Consider the following 19,402-nt stretch of genomic DNA (forward strand, 5'->3'; position numbering starts at 1 on the left):
ACGGATGTTCCGTTATAACTACTGTACTTTGCATCCGATTTACTTGAAACTTGGTATCCATGTAGAAAATACATGTGCTTAATGCATAGGCTAACATTTATATGAGTGTTGGACTCCCTAATAATAATGACAATAAATAATAATGTTCATTTTAAATGCGCAGCGAAGCGGGCGAGTACGTCTAGTAATTAATAAATCTAATTAAATCCACGACAATGCGGCTAAGAAATTATCATTAAGTATATCGAGAGGTGAAAGGCTATTTGGTTTAAGCGAACTTTTTGCAACTTTACAGGATCATCAAAAACATCGAAATGTTGATGCTAATATCAATTAAAACGCACCTTTAATTACAAAGATAAATGTCGCGTATTTAGCGATATGTCGCTTAAACCAAATAGCCTTTCACCCATCGATACGTATAGTTACAATTTATATATAAATTTTGGCAGAGAAACTAGCCAATCACGTGGTTTTTTTCTCTCTCTTTCTTCCTCTAAAGCTTTCCTTTCCTCGTGGCAATAATATGCCAAATAGTGTACCAACATCATAGAACTTCCTAAATAAGTAATTGTATTATAACAATCGAGTAATGTCGGATTGCGAAACAGGTGTCATACCACGAAACCATTATCACGTAATATATCTGATAGGGCACAAACGAAAGCTCAGCGAAACGTCACGAAAACTCACACACAGGGGAAAAGTCTTTGTGCCTATAAAACGGTTCGGGAGTCATTACCGAGGCGCTTCTAAGATCCCGTTATCCGTTTTGCTGTACGGACGATTTACTTAAAATGTATGACGTGTCTTTCTTCATGGAGTGGAGGAGTATTTCACGCAACTGTACCGATGACTTCATTGATACTTTTATAAATTTACTGTACGCAAAGTTTTTTTTCTTTCTTTATTGCTTCGATGGGTGGACGAGCTCACGGCCCATATGGTGTTAAGTGGTTACCGGTGCTTATAGACATCTACAATGTAAATGCCACTAATGCTCGTGACATGTTTTCTAAGGTTTCAATTTTTACAGTAAAAAGGCTTACTGATTCTTCAAACCGAAACTTACTATTGCCTAACGACAGTAATAGGCACCTACCTACCCGTACGACCTCACAAGATGTCTTACTACCAGTAAGTCGTGAGCTTTTCATTTAACAGATGATTTAAGGGAAATTTTGTCCATTTTAGTCTTTAGGACCCATTTAGGTGGTTGCTGCATCCAGACTGGAGTTAAGCCCGTCAGGTCTCTATTGCTAAGGAGTATTAGCTTAGTTTAGCGTATTAATAAAATTAACTTAAAATAACATGGCAAATCACACCGAATCAGTGAAGATTTTGAAAAATCTATTGAAATGTACTATGAATGAACCAAGGGATTTCAGGTGTGAAGTCTGATTCGGCGTTCGAAGTTCTGGGCGGCGAGGTTATACGCAAACAATGATTGTATATGAACAAAACAGATGAGCTTATGGGCCGCCTAATCTTAGACAGGCTCCGTAGGGTACAGACGTGCCGCTTTTCCTAGTTTGAATCAAGCCCAGTCTCGGTCGGAACAGAATAATAGCGATCTCGCCTTCAAATCGGAATGGATGATCACTACATGGCACGACGATGTTACGACTTACAAACAAATACTAGTTCAAAATAGGAGATTTAGTTACATTGGGAAAAATATCTTCCTAAGGTTTTTTTTTTATTGCTTAGATGGGTGGATGAGCTGGTGGTGGGTGTTAAGTGGTTACTGGAGCCCATATACATCCACAACGTAAATGCGCCATCCACCTTGAGATATAAGTTCTAAGGTCTCAAGTAACTTACAACGGCTGCCCCACCCTTCAAACCGAAACGCATTACTGCTTCACGATAGAAATAGGTAGGGTGGTGGTACCCACCCGCGCGGTCTCACAAGAGGTCCTACCACCAGTAATTACGCAAATTATAATAAATTATATGAGGTAAAGTAATCTTTGTACATTTCTTCGGACTAATCTAATCTATTTCATCTTCTGCCGAATTAATATCTGAAATCCTTCGGCGTAAGGAAATGAAGAATTTCGTGAAATTTTATGATAAAGAAATTAATCTTTCGTTCAATAACGGCTGCTCTCACAACCACGCTTGCAAAACCAATAATCTAGTTAATTTACCTACTTGATTGAATAATTTATTTACATTGATTATTTACGCCGGCGAAATAAACTGTATAATGCCGTACGTGTTGCAAAGAATAAATAGATGAATTACAACTTTTTTTGTAAGATGACTCGTAGATGAGGTTGTTGGTGATCGGAGTGAATGTCTTTGTGAAATACATTTGATTCTTGTTATATACAACATCTGTAGCACAGGAAAAAATCAACGGACCATTGATTGTTGTAAGTTAAATAAAAACGTGTTTTGTGTCTTACAATATCCTCATCTCATCTAAAGCGATTAAAATGTATTTCCTAGAGATCGCTAGTACCGTCATTTACCATAATATCGTCTTTAATATCGATCAGTGTGCACCGGCGCCATAGATAATACATATATAGGTACCTACCAAGAAAGTGGCGTTGAATCGGTTGGGAGAATTGAATGCATTTGTACTGGTCTGCTAGCTATTCAAACATAGACAGCGTTTCTTTTCTCGTGTGCCATTTCATTTCAAAGAGTTTTCTTTCAAACTGACGGAATAATAAGTGCTATCCGACACATTCATTACTTTAGTGTCAGTAAATGTTATTGACTGTATAAAGAATCAATCTGATGAGTACTCGCATAATGTGTATTAATTAGGTATTATGAGTTTAATTAATGATTATTATAAATACATTAATGAAAATAATTTTAAATCACTACTTAAAAATTTAAAAGACTTTCCCGTCAAACCCACAAATAACGTCAGATGTGCCCAATTACCAAGTTTTAATGTGTGATTTATGGTTGTTTCGTCATCAAGTACCAACATCCGTAGCGAAGTAGAAGTCGATCATGTTTTTAATGTACGCTTGGACATTTTTAAATGTAACTTTTTAGCTATTACCTTGTGACTAATGAGAATACGGGAAGTCAGCCCTTACACCATGAGCTGTAACTGCTACTGCCCTATCATCCATCACGGTAGTAGCAGTATATTTAAATTCTAGTTTCCTTTTTTAAATCTCTTCTTGCTCTTCAGGGAAATATTGTGGTTTGTTATTTGTTGTTTGTTGTCGCCGGATATTTTACTCCGAACATATATAAAAGTCAAACACACCATTTCGACAATATATATAATGTGTACAATGTTATAATATAAACTAAAAAGATTAAACAACGCCTAGGCACTACAAGATACAAATTAAAACTAAAATTACGTTTTACAATCAACTTAAAATCGACGCGCGCGAATTTTTTTTTTTTTTTTATTTTTTTTTTTTTTTTTTTTTTTTTTTTTTATTTTTTTTTTTTTTTATGATTGAAAGTTTACTGGTGGCCCGAAGGCCTTTCCAGTTTCACCAGGACAGGTGGGCGAGCAAAGGCTCAGCCAAGAGGGGTGGGATTTGCTAACAACTGCCCGAGCGCCTCCGAAGGAGACCTAACAACTCAAGAGCAATTGTTTCGCGAATGAATCTACTACCGGATCGGAATCGCGACCCGCTGAGAAGATCCGGCGAGAAACTCAGCGGGCTGATGCATGGGTTAGGTTGCACGTCGACCTCTTTGTCGAGTTCGACGAGTACGGTTACCGGGGTCCCTAAGCCTGCCCCTAGTATTAGAGCTGAAGGCATCTAATGCAAAGGTTATTGGATCTGATGGATCCGTAAGGACGTGTCTAGGGCGTCGACGGTGACTGGCTCCTGCATGATCAGGATTCGGGGAGTAGTCAGCGGCGGCAACGATAAGGCGATTATCATGACGCATAGCCTTATCGAAGTATCGTTCCGACGCTGACTTCATGTATTTCCGAATTGATTCGAGGCCCAGGTCGTCGTGTAGGTCAACGTTCCTCACGAACCACGGAGCCCCGACAGCTAACCTGCAAAAGCGGGATTGTAGGGATTGGAGGGTGTCTATGTGTGTGCGGGCCGCGTGAGCGAACACCACACTCGCGTAAGTCATGACGGGCCTTATGCAAGTTTTGTAAAGTGTCACCTTGTTCCGAAGGGACATTTTACTCCGCTTACAGATCATGGGGTAGAGTCTACCGAGAATAAACGCGGCACGGTCACGGACTGATTTTATATGCGGGCGGAATGTCATCGATGCATCCAGGGTAACGCCCAGGTACTTGACCTTCCTGGCCCAGGGTATGGGTTGTCTAAAGAGAGTAATCGGGGGTGTGAGATTCCTCCTCCTAATCCGGGAGGAAATCCGTGTGGAGCTTCCCCTCTGAAATAGCACCGCAGTACTTTTCGCTGGGTTGATGTCTATGCGCCATTTTCGGAACCACTGTCCTAGGGCTAGGGCTGCGCTCTGAAGCTTCTTCGCGATTAGGGACTTATTTCTACTAGAATAGTAAACAGTCGTGTCGTCGGCGAATAAAGCTAAATGGGTCGGCGGCGACCGGGGAATATCGTTGACGAATAAGCTAAATAGGAGGGGTGAGAGGACAGAGCCTTGCGGGACTCCAGCTGTGAGAGGTCGTGGGGAGGAGCGGGTTCCCTCGACTCGATATCGAAAAGAGCGGTTTGACAAGAAGTCCCGTATGATGAGCACGAGACTATCCGGCACGCCCATGTTGAATAGTTTGAAAATCAAACCATTGTGCCAGACTTTGTCGAACGCTTTTGCGACGTCGAAGAAGAGAGCTCCCGTGTATAACGGTTTTGGTCGATTAAGCCCCACAAGAATGTGCTCCGTGAGGCGGTGCACCTGTTGAACGCATGAGTGATTTGTACGGAATCCGAATTGTTCATCGATAAGAATGCCCTTGGATGAGACGAAGTCTCTGAGGCGTTTGTAGAGCAGACGCTCATACAGTTTGCCTAGAGACATGAGGAGGCTAATCGGGCGGTAGCTCGTCGGATGATTTTTTGGTTTACCGGGTTTATGTATGCCGATAACGTCCGCTTCTTTCCACACCGCGGGAAAGATACAGTTCGCCATAGCGGCATTGAAAATAGATGCCAACATCACGATGAGTTGGACGGGTAGAAGTTTAATAACGCGGTTAGATATACAGTCGGAACCGGGAGCCTTGCGAGGACGTAGGTCTTTGATCAAGTCTTTAACTTCTATCGGGGTGACGGGTGGTAACGCATCCGATGGTGGCAAAGAGGCTCTGCGTTCTACCTCACTGTCTACTAATTCTACATGAACAGGGTCCACGGATTGAGTGCTGGGCGTGCACTGGGTTTGCAATGTATCGGCCAGCAGCTCTGCTTTTTCGTCATCATCGAACGCCGCGAGTCGGCCTGAGGGGCCTACGAGGGGGGGCATAGTTACTACCGTATCCGATTTGAGAGTACGAGCTAAGCGGTAGTAAGACCTTTGGGAGGGCGCGAGTCCTTCTAAGAAATCAGACCATCTGGCATCTCGGACTTCGGCGCGCGCGCGAATATCGTAGCATGACGTCATCAGACAACTGCGCGTTAATTTTGATTAAGTTAATAATTAAAGTTAAGTTAATTCTTTGAAATTCTGTATCCACTTTAAATATAGTTGATCTTATAGAAATGAGATTAGATCTGGAAAATATTTTCTATAAAAATATAGACATAAAAAAAAATGTTTACATAACATTTATCTAGCTAGAACCGCGTTGTTTTATCCGGAATCAGTCAGTTCACTATTAGTATCTCGATACATAATATCAATATATCATTTGAAAAATTAATCCTAATTCAAAGAAGATTATAAACAATGTAAAAAGCTACAAACTTGACATCTTTAATACGCTTTTTTATTAGCTTCCGACGTATGTATGTATGTTTCTAACGGAATCTTTGAACATGATTTTGACCCCCTTCAAAACGTCGGATTAACTCGCAATTCGGTATACTTATTAAGGACCGATGACAATTCAATATTTAAAAAAAAATTTAAATTCAACTATAAAATGAATAATAAATAATAGTTTAAAAAAACTATTATTTATTTTACTTATATTATTTTAATAATAGTTTAAAAAAGTATTAGTTATTTTACTTATATTATTTTAATAATAGTTTAAAAAAACTATTATTTATTTTAATCAATTTTTTGAGCCTCACAATTTTTGTACGAAACAAGGCCGCGTCATGATTATGTCATTTGTTACTTCTGCTTATGTGTAACTTTTTTTTTTTTTTTTCAATTAATTGTGATGTAGATAAATTAGATTTTCAGAGGCTTATAAAACAACGTTTTTGCTCGTTAGGAGCGCGTCCGTTCACCTGCAAACTCATTGCTTATTGAACGAAGATTAAATTAGGTTTCCGCTCAGGTTTTGCAATCAAAATGTTCGTAGTTGTATCTATGTTCTACGTCAAGTATGTTTTCAAATTTGGAGTGAAGTTAAATTTAAAATAATGACACACCAAAAGATTTGATTAGAAAAAGTGTTAAAAAAATTAAATTAATAAAACGACGGGTGGACGAGCTCACAGCCCACCTGGTGTTAAGTGGTGCTACTGGAGCTCATATACATCTACAACGTAAATGCGTCAACCACTTTGAGATATAAGTTCTAAGGTCTCAGTATAATTACAACGGTTACCTCACCTATCAGAGCGAAACGTATTACTCCTTCTACCCGTGCGGACTCACAAGAGGTCCTACCACCTGTAATACTTTAAATTTCATTACGCAGCTGTGCTCTAAAGAGATTTAAGCTAAGATTTTAACTAAGCTGTTATATCAGACGGATCTTATCCTTTTACGTTTATTCAAGCAATATCTGGACTTTAATTAGTAGATCTTTTTTTTTCATTCGCAGTACGTACGTATTCATAAATATCGTATGTAATTAATAATAATGTAAAGACAAACCGATAACGCACTAATAACTGTGATGAGCACTCGTGATCACACCCAATATAAAACTCACAGCCTGCGTTTGAATGGTCCGTTAGAACGAAGTTTTGATAATAAAGGTAGAAGTTTTGGTAGGCAGCGGCTTGGCTCTGCCCCTGGCATTGCTGAAGTCTATGGGCGACGGTAACCACTCACCATCAGGTGGGCCGTATGCTCGTCTGCCTACAAGGGCAATAAAAAAAAAAAAAAAAAAAAAATCTGCGTGATTTTTATCGTGTCAGTTAAGTCGCAGCCATTAATTAGTTCGCAGGGGGACGTCTGCAGACTATTTTAATATCACGGTAATGAGAATTCTGATAGTGAGGTAGAAGCGCTATGTGAGCTATTTCTTTAGGTTTCCAACATCACGGATTTAAGTACTGTTTTGTGAAGGAAAATTATTCATTATTCTACTATCCTTAGTTGTTGATTTTTATCCAAACATCAGGCTGAACTAGATTCTTGTTGGCAACACTCTTCATATTACCAAGTGCAACTAACTCTAGACAGTAGTGTAAGGCCTTCTTTTTATTTTACGAGACTTAAAAATCGTTTACGTTTTTGAACGACAGAAATAAAGCGTTATTAAACATTTTCTTATAAATGTAGCATGCTAATGTTATAATTATTTTGCATTTACTGAGTGTGCTACTGCCTAGCTGACCGCAACAACCCTAATGCGGTTAAGCTTGACGTTTACTGAGCGACTAAACATACTGCTAAGTCATTGGTGAATGGCAACTGGTCTTGACTACATATCGTGTTCGTAAACCAGCGACGGATGACTTCAAGATTTTTTTAATTGAAAAAATCGCAACCTTATGCTTAGTTTGAATTGATGGCAGCCATGCCTAGTTTTCAATTGACTTTGTAAAGTAGCAAGGATGGTAGTGGCTCTTTAGTTGTAACGTTTATGGACTACAGTGATTACTTATCAGTTGGTAAGCCGTGACATAGTCTGCTCAACTTCACCACTAAAACCATACACGAAAAACCTCCCGAGACTATTTTAGTTAAAACGTGTTGATGCGCTCATAGCTGGCAGTTTGCATAGTATTCACATTGATACTAATACTAATTGATTAGTGTTCTGTCTTCCCTAATTTTATTGAGAGTCGTTAATATACGGTGGAAAGGATCTCGATTTCCGTCATGGAACACGTCAAAGATTTAACGATTCATTGCGCACGCTCTCAGAGCTGACGGTGTGAACTAATTTATTCATTTTTAAAGAAGTTTTATATTATATCAAACAGTCCCAGGTGCTCTGTATTTTTTTTATGATTTATTTGGATATTCGTAAAATATACAAAAATCTGTTCTATCAAAATTGACAACTCAAAACTCAAAACGTAAACACAAAAATCCAAACAAATGTGAGAGCTACACTCATTAAACATTGATTATCTAATCTATACTTTCAAAATCTGTATTATTTGTCGTTCACTAAACAAATACGCAGATAGGATTTAAAATACCATACAATTTATTAGTCATAGCGTATATATGTTTTATGCCGTATGTACTGGGTCAAAGACATAAACTGTGTCCATGTTAAATCTTTATGCACATGAACGTACAGAACTAAATTAAGCGAGACCTATGAATACAGATGAGGGTACTCCAGTAGATGGCGCGGAGCCAGGACTCACACCGAACTTCAGTTCGAGACTCCTTCGACTCAGAGCCATGAGGTCGGATATCTATAATTTCAACTCTCTACGTACATTTAACTGTATTAATAAGAAAATACTCATAATTGTAATTAAACTTACTGGTAGTAGGACCTGGTGCGCGGGTAGGTACCACCACCCTGCCTATTTCTGCGTTGTAACTATACTTGAGACCTTAGAACTTATATATCAAGGTGGGTGGCGCATTTAAATTGTGAATGTCTATGGGCTCCAGTAACCACTTAACATTAGGTGGGCTGTGAGATCGTCCACCCATCTAAGCAGTAAAAAAAAAGTTAGACATACATTGCGGTTTGAAGGACAGCGAATATCGTTTATTCGGATGTAATTCACCAGTGAAGTCTTCAGCTTTCGATAGTAACGTAAATTGCAAGACAGAGTTTTGTTCTGTTGTGTTTCTCTGTTTCCCACCTCTGGCTCTTTCATTTCGGTTCCAGACAGGTTTGGAAACGGCTCGTTATTAAATATTATGCAAGGTTTATTTATATAGACATTCGTTGAATCCCGATACTTGTATCCAAAGAAGCGATGTACTTCAAATAATAATTGGATCGAGAATGGAAATCAGTTTTTTCACAATTCCGGGAAGGGTCCGACGGTCGGCTTAATACAGTTACGCGATTTCTTTTCGACAACTTTTTGGGATGGCACGGCAGCCTTAATACTCAAGTTATATTCGTCGTCGTAGCCATCGGGACACTTCCAGAAATTTTCTTAGGAATTCACAATTTATGTTTGTAACGTGGGTCTGTGTTTTACTTCGAAATTTTCGCTGAATGTGGGTATTAATAATTAAGTTTTTTAAGCTATTGCATAGATTTTATCGCGGGCCTTGATCGCGGCTTGAGAGCGGAATCATGAAATTCCGTAACGAAAAAAACCTTCCACCCCTCACTACGCCTACTATGTATCTCGCGTTCAACTTATTTACACGTTGCGCTTGTGTAGTATTTAAAGTAAGAAATCTAAACACCGATTTATGTACTATCAAAATATGTGATATAATTTCGTGGGTAGCACAACGATAGCGCGATTCAGCTTTTGCGTCAAGCGCCATCTATCGGCGACAAACGGAATTGTAAAATAGATAATTATATCACGTTACAATGCGTTGGGCGTGCCATTTTCTATCGCTTAGTCGAAGAATTTTATTACTACTCCTACTACTCATTCAGTGATTGGAGTGGCATTAAAAATAAACTAGCTAAACCGTTGATTCTGGGCGAATGAGAGTTAGGACTAGCATCCAAAGGCGTGTATCTATCCCATGTAGCGCCCTCTAGTGAGTGCGCGGTCAAAATGGAATACTCACAATGTAGCAGATTCATTGAAAGTTAGCCCACTGAGTTTCTCGCAGGATCTTGTTTTATTGTTGTTTTTATTAAATTATTATTGTCGATTTATAATTGCATAAGTTGATAAAAAATGCTATGCAATAGCTTTACCGCGGCAGTCTCCGAGTGCCACACGTCGTTTTTTTTCTGTATTAGTAGTTAGTAACGCGTTTGTTTTCGACTGCCTCAGTAGTTATCGCCTTTGATTGCTGGGCCGTGTACATCGTACATCGGGCAAACATTCATGAGATAAACAAGTTTGTTTACTCTATTTTTGGGTATTTCATATCTTTAATTTATCCTGTAATCTAATTTGTTTTCCTATACTTTAAGGAATCGTAGTTTGGAGTCAGCTGAACATGGGTGACTTGTTCCCAATCAATATTATGTGTCTATATGACGTAAGAAGTTGCAAAACTATTTTTAAATAGATGATTGCTTAAACTTGCTGAACTGAAATAGTAAGTACGCATACAAGGCGTTATTTACAAATTTGAATAGAAATGTCACTGACCTCTCCGAAGTCCGTCAGTCCGTTCGCTGCTGGAGCCTCGTTCGCGGAGTCCGCCCTGAAGACAGAGAAACCATACAAATAAACCTCCTAGACATTGACGTTATACTTTTGACGTTACATGTCTTTTACGTTTGTTATTAGTAACGGATGTCGAAAATTTGTTTTTCAAAAAAATGTGCAATAAAATCAGTTTTTTCCCCCTACCTATTCCCTGGTAACCTACCCGGCTATTCCAGGTACGCTATCGCTGGTCTCACGGGGCTTAACCTGAGAGAGCCCCCTAGCACTAGCCCTTGTAATAGCGATGCTTCGTAGAATCTACCACCGGATCGGGATAGCAACCCACCCACTGAGAAGATTGGGCGAGCAAATCAGTGAACTGTATCTATGTTATTTAAATAAGGATATGCGGCAGCGCCGGGGAAACACCGGGGAGGGGAGCTTCAAAACCTGTACGTGGCAGTAAATATCTCTGGAAGCACACTGTGGATGATCACAGTGGTTCTAGGTAGTACAGATGAACTCTGCTCTGGTGGCAGGCGGTGAGTTTGTAAATACCACACGATGGAATCATCTCAAACTATTCCTCACAGCCCTACCCATGCAACAAATAGTAGAAAACACAGAGTGAAGCGAAGTCCAGTAAATCCAGAGGTTCCAAACAATCCGTATGACTCCACATGGATTTACTCCCGGATTGGGAGTAAGGAATCTCACACCTTCGATCACCCTTTCCGGTCGACTCATACTCTGGGCCAAGAAGGTCAAGTACCTGGGTGTCACCCTGGATGCATCCATGACATTCCACCCGCATATAAAATCACTCATTTTGAATTTAAATGGACTTTCAGATTTTCTACTATAAATTATTATTATTTTATTTAAGCGCAAGACAGGGTCAAATGGAGACAACCTGTGAGGTCTCTATGTACCAGCGGGGTACTCTAGGACTCCGGCAACAACAGAAATAGTTTAACTGAAGAATTAGATCGCTTATAAAAAAAGAAAAGATAAATACGATCGTTGATTTAGAGTGGGGGAGAATGGAAAATTATAATTTGTTGCAAATACTTCACGAATCCCTTCTGTATTGGGCTTGTCATTTTAACATTACAATGTACAGTTAACGTAAAGTACACGGTCTTGTATTTCGCATTAATCGTCCATGGTTCTCGAACAAAGAAATATGCGGTAAACATTCGCTTTTGTTCGCTTCGCTTAGGAAAACTTGCATCTTTCGCTTTTAGGCTTGTCTAATGTGAGCTGGTGGAATCTGCCGGTCGTATGCTACGTGTGGGTCAGCGGAGAAGATGAATAAATGCAGAATGTAAAGTAGAGTATGCGAGATAGTGATCATTGTTACTAATGAATGAGATTATAGTCTACCTATATTTTAATGCGTTAGTATGGGAGAGATTGTCGAACTTGAGCGACTAGATTATTGAGTATATGATTGTGTGATGCAAAAGTACTTCGCTGGATCAACATCGTTAAATTTTTGGCGAAATCGAGATCACGGCCCATCTGGTGTTAAGTACTTACCGGATTCATTAGATATCACAACGAAAATGCCGCTAATCACCATGAGATGTGAGGTCGATGACTCAATGGTATATGTATAAGAACTTTTCCATCCAGATCTCAAACTGGAATAGGTTGGAAAAGTTTTTGGAGCTACCCATATAGGGTTACAATATGTCCTACCAACAGCAAATTTTGTTTGAACATATGTACTTAATTTTTGATTAATTTTCTGTTGAGCTTGATAATTCAAATTTCAAACGTAACTAAAATCGATTTCACGATAAAGAAGAAGTTTTCTTGAGTGGTTGGTCAGTTATAACTTGTTTTTTCTTCTTCTTTTAACGTTCTTATTTGATATACACGGTTCGCAGCCGTTAGATAAGTCTGAAGCCGGCCCAGTGACGCTTACGGTCGCTTGATTGGAATTGAAGACTATCAGAAAACACGGCTCTGATTTCTTAGCGCTACAGCTAATGTTCGTTTTCGGAATTAAAACACTTTTAAAATTATAAATCGAAAACATCTCGCAAAAATTATATTCTAGTCGATTTTCCATCCGATTTGAGCTGAGTCCTATTGTTAATCTAACAACACTAGTAACTTGATGCAGTCGAAGTGTGAAATTGTGTTTTGAGCCGAACATTGATTTCACAGAATCGACTGTTGACATATAGATCCTACGATAACCGGTTCTCTTTATCGTATTATTCCGCTAGAGAGGTCGGCTGGTTTATCCGCCTTGTATTTCGAACGGATGGAGCGGCTTTTTTGTGGAAGGATCTCGTATCTGACGATTGCGAAACATTGGAAAAATTATTGCTTTTCAACTCGGACACCAGTTTAAATCATTCGATAGAAATTAAATTGTAAAAATCCTTATTAGGATAATCAGGATTGGCAATTTTTGTTTTCCTGAGACCCGGAGTGTCTGCGTCAAGACCAAGAAGGGAAACTACCAGGCGCGCCGATCACCTATTTCTCGGTTAAGTTACCGACTGATTCAGATGAAAATTTGAAAAATTGAAAGAAAATTTGGAAGAATTGAAATTCAACTAAACAATAAAAAATAAACAATAGAGTAAAAAAACAAAAAAAAAAACGCTTTTGTAGAAAATCCAACTAAAAAATTGAAAATAAATTTTAATAAAATTCAATTAAAAATAGTGTAAGAAAAAATGATTTTATTGTAAAAAAAGGCATGGGGTGCCAGACCGATCAATTATTACAATATCAGGCTTATTGCTGACAATAGATCAGTCTCATTAGAGCGTAATATGAGCATTTTTAAGAACTAGTTGAGGTTGATATTTGATATAAGGTAGAGCAAGATCGACAAAACCTTATTTTAGAGCAAATTGTTAATGGATAATCCTAGCCGCTTGGTTAATCCTGTGGTAGTACTCGCCACTAGCAAAACGAAAACAGCCAGAAACAATATATTTAATAGACTCTCCCGGACGGTGGCATGCCCGACAAATGGCGACCATCTCGTCTTTTAGAATATATATTTCCGGTAGTTGTTCGTCATGATAATTCGTCCATAACTGCAAAGACGAAATCTTCAGTTTCTCCAAAGAGGTTACTGAAGCATAACCAGGCCACGGAAACTAATTGGTCTACATCAAGCCCTGTGAGAGCCCGGTGGAACCTACCGTGTAACTCTTTGCTCTTTGATACGGCAAATGCGATCTGAAATTTACTTATTATAGTTATTATTGTTTGGTTTCTGCTATGTATAATTCAATAAATAAATAAAAAATTCAAAACACTTCAAAAACAAATAATAGGGATATAAAATCAAAATATGCATAGCTTTATTAAAAAATAATACATATTTGAGTCTTGATTATCATTAACGTCTCATTCACATGGTTTTTGGTTTGCTTGTGTAAGTTGATTGTACGGTAGGCAGCGGCTTGGCTCTGCCCCTGATATTGCTGAAGTCCATGGGCGACGGTAACCACTCACCATCAGATGGACTGTAAGCTCGTCTGCCTACCAGGTCAATAAAAAAAAATTTTTTTTTTAAACAATCACTCCTCCTTAACTGATACCGTCATAAGTTCGTAAAGAACTTGTGTTACAGGTACCAGATAACGGAAATAAATGTAAGATTTTTATTATACACATACACATATTTAATATACATCCATAACCCTGGAAAAGCCATTTATATTTATCATACAAATATCTTCCCTTGGCGGGATTCGAACCCGCGACCCCCGTATGTAGTGACCATGTCACTTACCACTACACCAGAGGGCCGTTAAATGCTAATTGTACGGAGATACAACTATTATGACTGATGTAGGTATGTCGCGAAGCAGTAATACGTTCCGGTTATGAACTTAGAATAATTGTGATTATAATATTATAATGCAATTTTAATCTCAATTCCCAAGGGTTTCAAATAGCATTTATTACGTGTACGATATCCGTAAACAGCAAAAATCCATAATGCGAACTAAATTTTTACTCATTTTCGGTTTCATTAATACGAGATTTGCGTCCGCGTAATGTAAATATGGGAACGTAATAACAAAACTCATGAATTCAAATGAGATTTTCATAAATAAGTTACTCGTATTCAAGTTTTATTTTATATTTACGATGAGTTTCGGGAGGGAACGATCGCTCCATATTGAAGGGTGCGACAGACGTTTTTTTCAATTGAGAATTCCATTTGATGTTTTAAAGACGTAATTATAATGCTTCAGGCTCATGATTAGTAGTTTGCATTTCGTAGTCTTCAAGTAGAAAAACAAAAATAGAGCCTTCAAACAATACTTAAGCTATTTATTATATATATAGTTATAGTATAGTATTTTTTATTTTTTCCTACCTAAGCTGATAGCCTTGAGAGGCTATTTCAGCGGAATCTTAACTAGTATGTGAGCTCACAGGGCTCAAACCTGACGTCGTTGCTAACACGAACCCTAGGAAGAGCCGTGCTTCGCAGAATCTACCACCGGATCGGAAACGCGACCCACTGAGAAGATTCGGCGAGAAACTCAGTGGGCTGTGTCTGAGGGTTAATTTACTCGTCGAGCCCTTCGTCGCAATCGACGAATTTGACGAGAACGGTGACCGGTGCTTGAGGTACCTAAAAGCACCGTTAGTGGATCCGGAATGTAGTTACCGGCGGCCACGATGAGAGCGTTCTCGTGTCGTGCCGCTTTATCGAAGTGGAGTAGTTATAACTACTGAACCGTGCATCCGCTTGACTTGAAACTTGGTATCCATGTAGAAAATACATTTTTTTTATTGCCCTTGTAGACAGACGAGCGTACGGCCCAGCTGATGGTGAGTGGTTACCGTCACCCACGGACTTCAGCGATGCCAGGGGCAGAGCCAAGCCGCTGCCTACCGCAATACTTAATGGATAGGCTAATATTTATGAGTGTTGCACTCGCTAATAATAATGACAATAAATAATAATGTTAATTTTAAATGTCCAGCGAAGCGGACGAGTACGGTTAGTATCTTATAAATTTTGCAACGTATAATGTTTGTGTTTCAGTCTGAAGAATGTAATAGATATCATTAAAATGTAATTAAGATTTTGATAATTACGTTGTAATGTCTACAGGCCGTTAACCGCACTTGTTGGGTCATGTGCTCATCAACGTATTATCTATGAGATGAAAATTGTTCTTGCAAATGCTCACACAAACATTACTTGGATACTAACAGATTTTTTAAATCATTACTCGTAGGTTTGTTAATGTAACAGTAAAGTTTCAGGTTTAGATAATTAAATTTAACAATTATCATAGACAATTTAATTTAGCTAAAACAAAACCACTATGTAATGTTTTTAGGAATGCTGAACTTTTTCGATCATTCTTCAAACATTTTCATATTTTTACAAACCCTCATTCTGCAGAATTCTTTGAACACTCGACATGTTAAGGGTTAAATACCGACCGCGCTTAGAGCTTTCGAAGCTTTTCAAAAGCATTCCTTTCATACATACTAAGAGAATAGCCCGAAAAAATCTAAAGGTCGGTTATGGAAGCTGACAACAAAAGCTTTCTCTATACGAAAAATGTGTACGCTTGGACCGAGCTTTGGGCGCTTTTGTATTAGTTCTATGTCCATGTGGGTTTATTTATGAAATTAAGTTGGTTCCCTATGTTTTTTTTGTTGACAATAATTATTTAGTATATCCATGTGAGGATAATATCTTAAGTTTTCTCATATCTAGTTTTCAATTAGCTTTTTTTATTTTTTGTTGTTGCTTATATGGTTGAATGAGCTCACATCCCACCTGCTGTTAAGTGGTTACTGGAGCCTATGAACATCTACAACGTAAATGCGCCACCCACCTTAAGATATAAGTTCTAAGGTCTCAGTATAGTTACAACGGCTGCCCCACCCTTCAAACCGAAACGCATTACTACTTCACTACCGAAATAGGCAGGGCGGTGGTACCTACCCGTGCGGACTCACAAGAGTTCCTAGCACCAGTAATCTAGTTCCACCACTATCTATTGTTTTTTTTACTGTTATAGTTCGACAGACGGTGTAGAGAGCCCTTAATCATCATGACTTTAATGTCATCGTCCATTTGAAGATGTGAAATTGAGGTTCCAAATTTATAGAAATGTCTGTACAGCGGAACATATTATGGCGGCCTGAGCAGGATGGCGGCACTCCTCGGCCGGTCCTCGTGAACTCACATCATTGTCCCTAAGACTAAATAAAATTCTCTTTTGTCACGTTCAGTGTTTGGTTATCTCTGATGTTTGATGCCACTTTCGTGAATTTTTTCAGACGGCAACTTTACGACCGTATAAAACACCCTTTGCAGGCTTTTTGTGAGCATTGTGACATTGAAAATGTTCTTGGGTTTATTACATTTGTTTTGTATTCTACAATATTAAGTGACTTTCAAGTGAACGTAGAAGATATTTGTATGTACGTACTTAAAAGTTTCGAGTTGATATAGAGTTAAAAAAGTCTAGACTTTACATAAAACCGCATTAGTTATTATTAAGAAAAACAGTATTAGTGTAATTTCACGTTTGTTGAGAGATTGGATATGACTATTTTATATTGAACTTTCAAAATAATGACTATTTCATTCAAGACAATTCACTGGGTGATTCTGGTGGAATTATTGTAATTTGTAATTTTTTGAAAGACTGAGCTTTAGAGATAATCGAAGGCGACGATCGAGTCAGATATCGATTCAGTTTAGTTCGGTGCACCCGGGTGTGCAAATATGATATGATCTGAAATCAACGCTTTACGGGTGAGCTCTAGAATCATACGTATCTAATGTACTCTAGTGGTCCCGCGGTAGTCGAAATTCGACTATATTTAGTTGAAGTTATAAGTTTGAACATTATTATGTTTCTATTTTCAAAGACTTATTATTTTACTTACTATAATCACAGATTTCACCAAGACTACATTATAGGCAAACAATATTAATCTATTCTCAATTTGACCACAGACTTTAAACAATAATAAGCTTGACAATAAGCGAAGAGTATATATGCGTGTGTGTGTCAAATACATGGTAGTGTGTGTCATGTTTCTTTTATTGATTTAATGTATTAATGAGGCATAATCTAAAAAAAATTTAGCATTCTGCACTCCCTCTCTTTATTCTCTATAAGTGTGGAAAATTTTATACTCCTCCGTACGCGCAATTTTCGTAAATAGGGGTACAAAGTTTTTGCGTCACGTATTAATATATAGATAACGTCATTTGAGTTTCAAATATCCGGCCATGCAATTTAAAAAACAAAGTACAAAAAAAAATTTTGAAAAACTGAAAAAATAGTACGAAGTTCTTTTAAATATGACTTAATAATCGAAGACGAAGCAAGGAGTAGAGAAAAAAAAACGACTTAAGAACCACTTATGTCCTTTCTGTTATTTAAAGTTAGCCTAAATCACCATACATATCGTATAAATAAATAAAGAAGTGACAAATATAAAGATTGGCCTCTACACCGTGTTATCTTTACATACCGACTTAACGTGATAGTCTCCAGTACTGTAGAGACAACTGTCCTAAAATCCCCTAAATCGGTACGGCTTTGCAACGGAAATGGGAAAGACGACGGTACAAAGCTACGCCGAAAACACAGGACAGGACAAAGGACTTATTGCCTCAAGCAATGCTCTCTTTCATACGTTTGAACTGTAAATTACCTAATGTTTTCCTATCGGCTCTGGGGCTTGTTTCTCAACCGGCAGAAGGCAATGGTGTTGTTAGAATCACAAAAACTGGTCTATTCGTTACTTTTCTTTTGTATTTTGTAGTAAAATTGTGTATTGAGTGAGAGAGACAGCGAAACTGACTTAGCAATAATGAGAAGTAATCATCATCATTATAAATAATTCAGGTAGTATTTAGTGACTTAAATAATTGGCGATATACACATGGAAACGACATCTATCCGGAAAAATGACTAGGAGACTACGCCGCATCATGTGTAGATGTTTTATTTTTTATTTTGATTGCTTAGATGAGTAAACGAGTTCACGGCCCACCTGGTGTCAAGTGGTTACCGTAGCCCATAGACATAAGGACAAAGGTCCTAAGAGTCTCAATTTCACAATAAAACGGCAGCGCCACCCTTTAAACCGAAACACATTACGGTTTCACGTTAGAAATAGGCCAGATGGTGGTACCTACCCGTGCTGCTTACAAGACATCAAAACACAGGAAGCGATACGCCTAGTGGCGGTTGTTAAAACCCTAATGTAATAATAGTTACAATGAATAAAAATCAAACCATCAAGTCATCATTTCTAGTGTAGTCAGCAATATTCTGTCCATACATATGTACATACCTACATACATACATACCGCGAAACAGTCGTGCTCCAACTTATAGGGTAGAATACTTATTTGTTTCAATTAAGATCTCAAATGAATGATTCTAGATGGATATGGAACGCGCGCTATCTATGGGCTCCGAAAATCATGGCAGCCTAGAAATAACCACCACGTAAATTATCAATTCGTTTGACAACACGATCGAAATAAACAAAACACTACGTTGTTAATGAAGCCGCAGTTTGCTTCCATCTTCGCTCATCACTGAGTCCTAATTCAGTGCTCACGTAACACCGTAGCTTTTATCCGTGTGTCCCGCAGTATAGGGTCCAGCGGGACGGCAAGACGAATTTGGACGGGATTTACTGGCGGTAATTAACGGGCGCTCGTACTCCCGGATGGCGGCCATTTTGGGGACGCTAAAGGTTATTGGCGATTACGGTTTTATGTAGTTAAAGAGGAACGAAGCAGATTGTTCTGAAAGGGTTTGGTGCAGTACCGAGTCTTGTTTGATCCTTGATTTTATGTGAAGGATAGTTTGTTTGAGTACTTCATACAAATTTGTATGTACAAA

At 38.4% G+C, this 19,402-nt stretch overlaps 1 protein-coding gene across 1 annotated transcript in view; it reads right to left on the reverse strand.

Annotated features, from left to right (window-relative positions):
• Positions 1–19,402, reverse strand: part of LOC114245661 (dipeptidase 1) — a 181,437-nt gene that overhangs the window by 18,907 nt on the left and 143,128 nt on the right. Inside the window, exon 7 of the mRNA XM_028177913.2 lies at positions 10,506–10,560. Coding sequence (XP_028033714.2) covers positions 10,506–10,560 — 55 coding nt within the window. The remainder of the gene's footprint in view (positions 1–10,505; positions 10,561–19,402) is intronic.

This window comes from Bombyx mandarina, chromosome 01 (genome assembly GCF_030267445.1).
Source record: "Bombyx mandarina strain Sakado chromosome 01, ASM3026744v2".
NCBI lineage: Eukaryota > Metazoa > Arthropoda > Insecta > Lepidoptera > Bombycidae > Bombyx > Bombyx mandarina.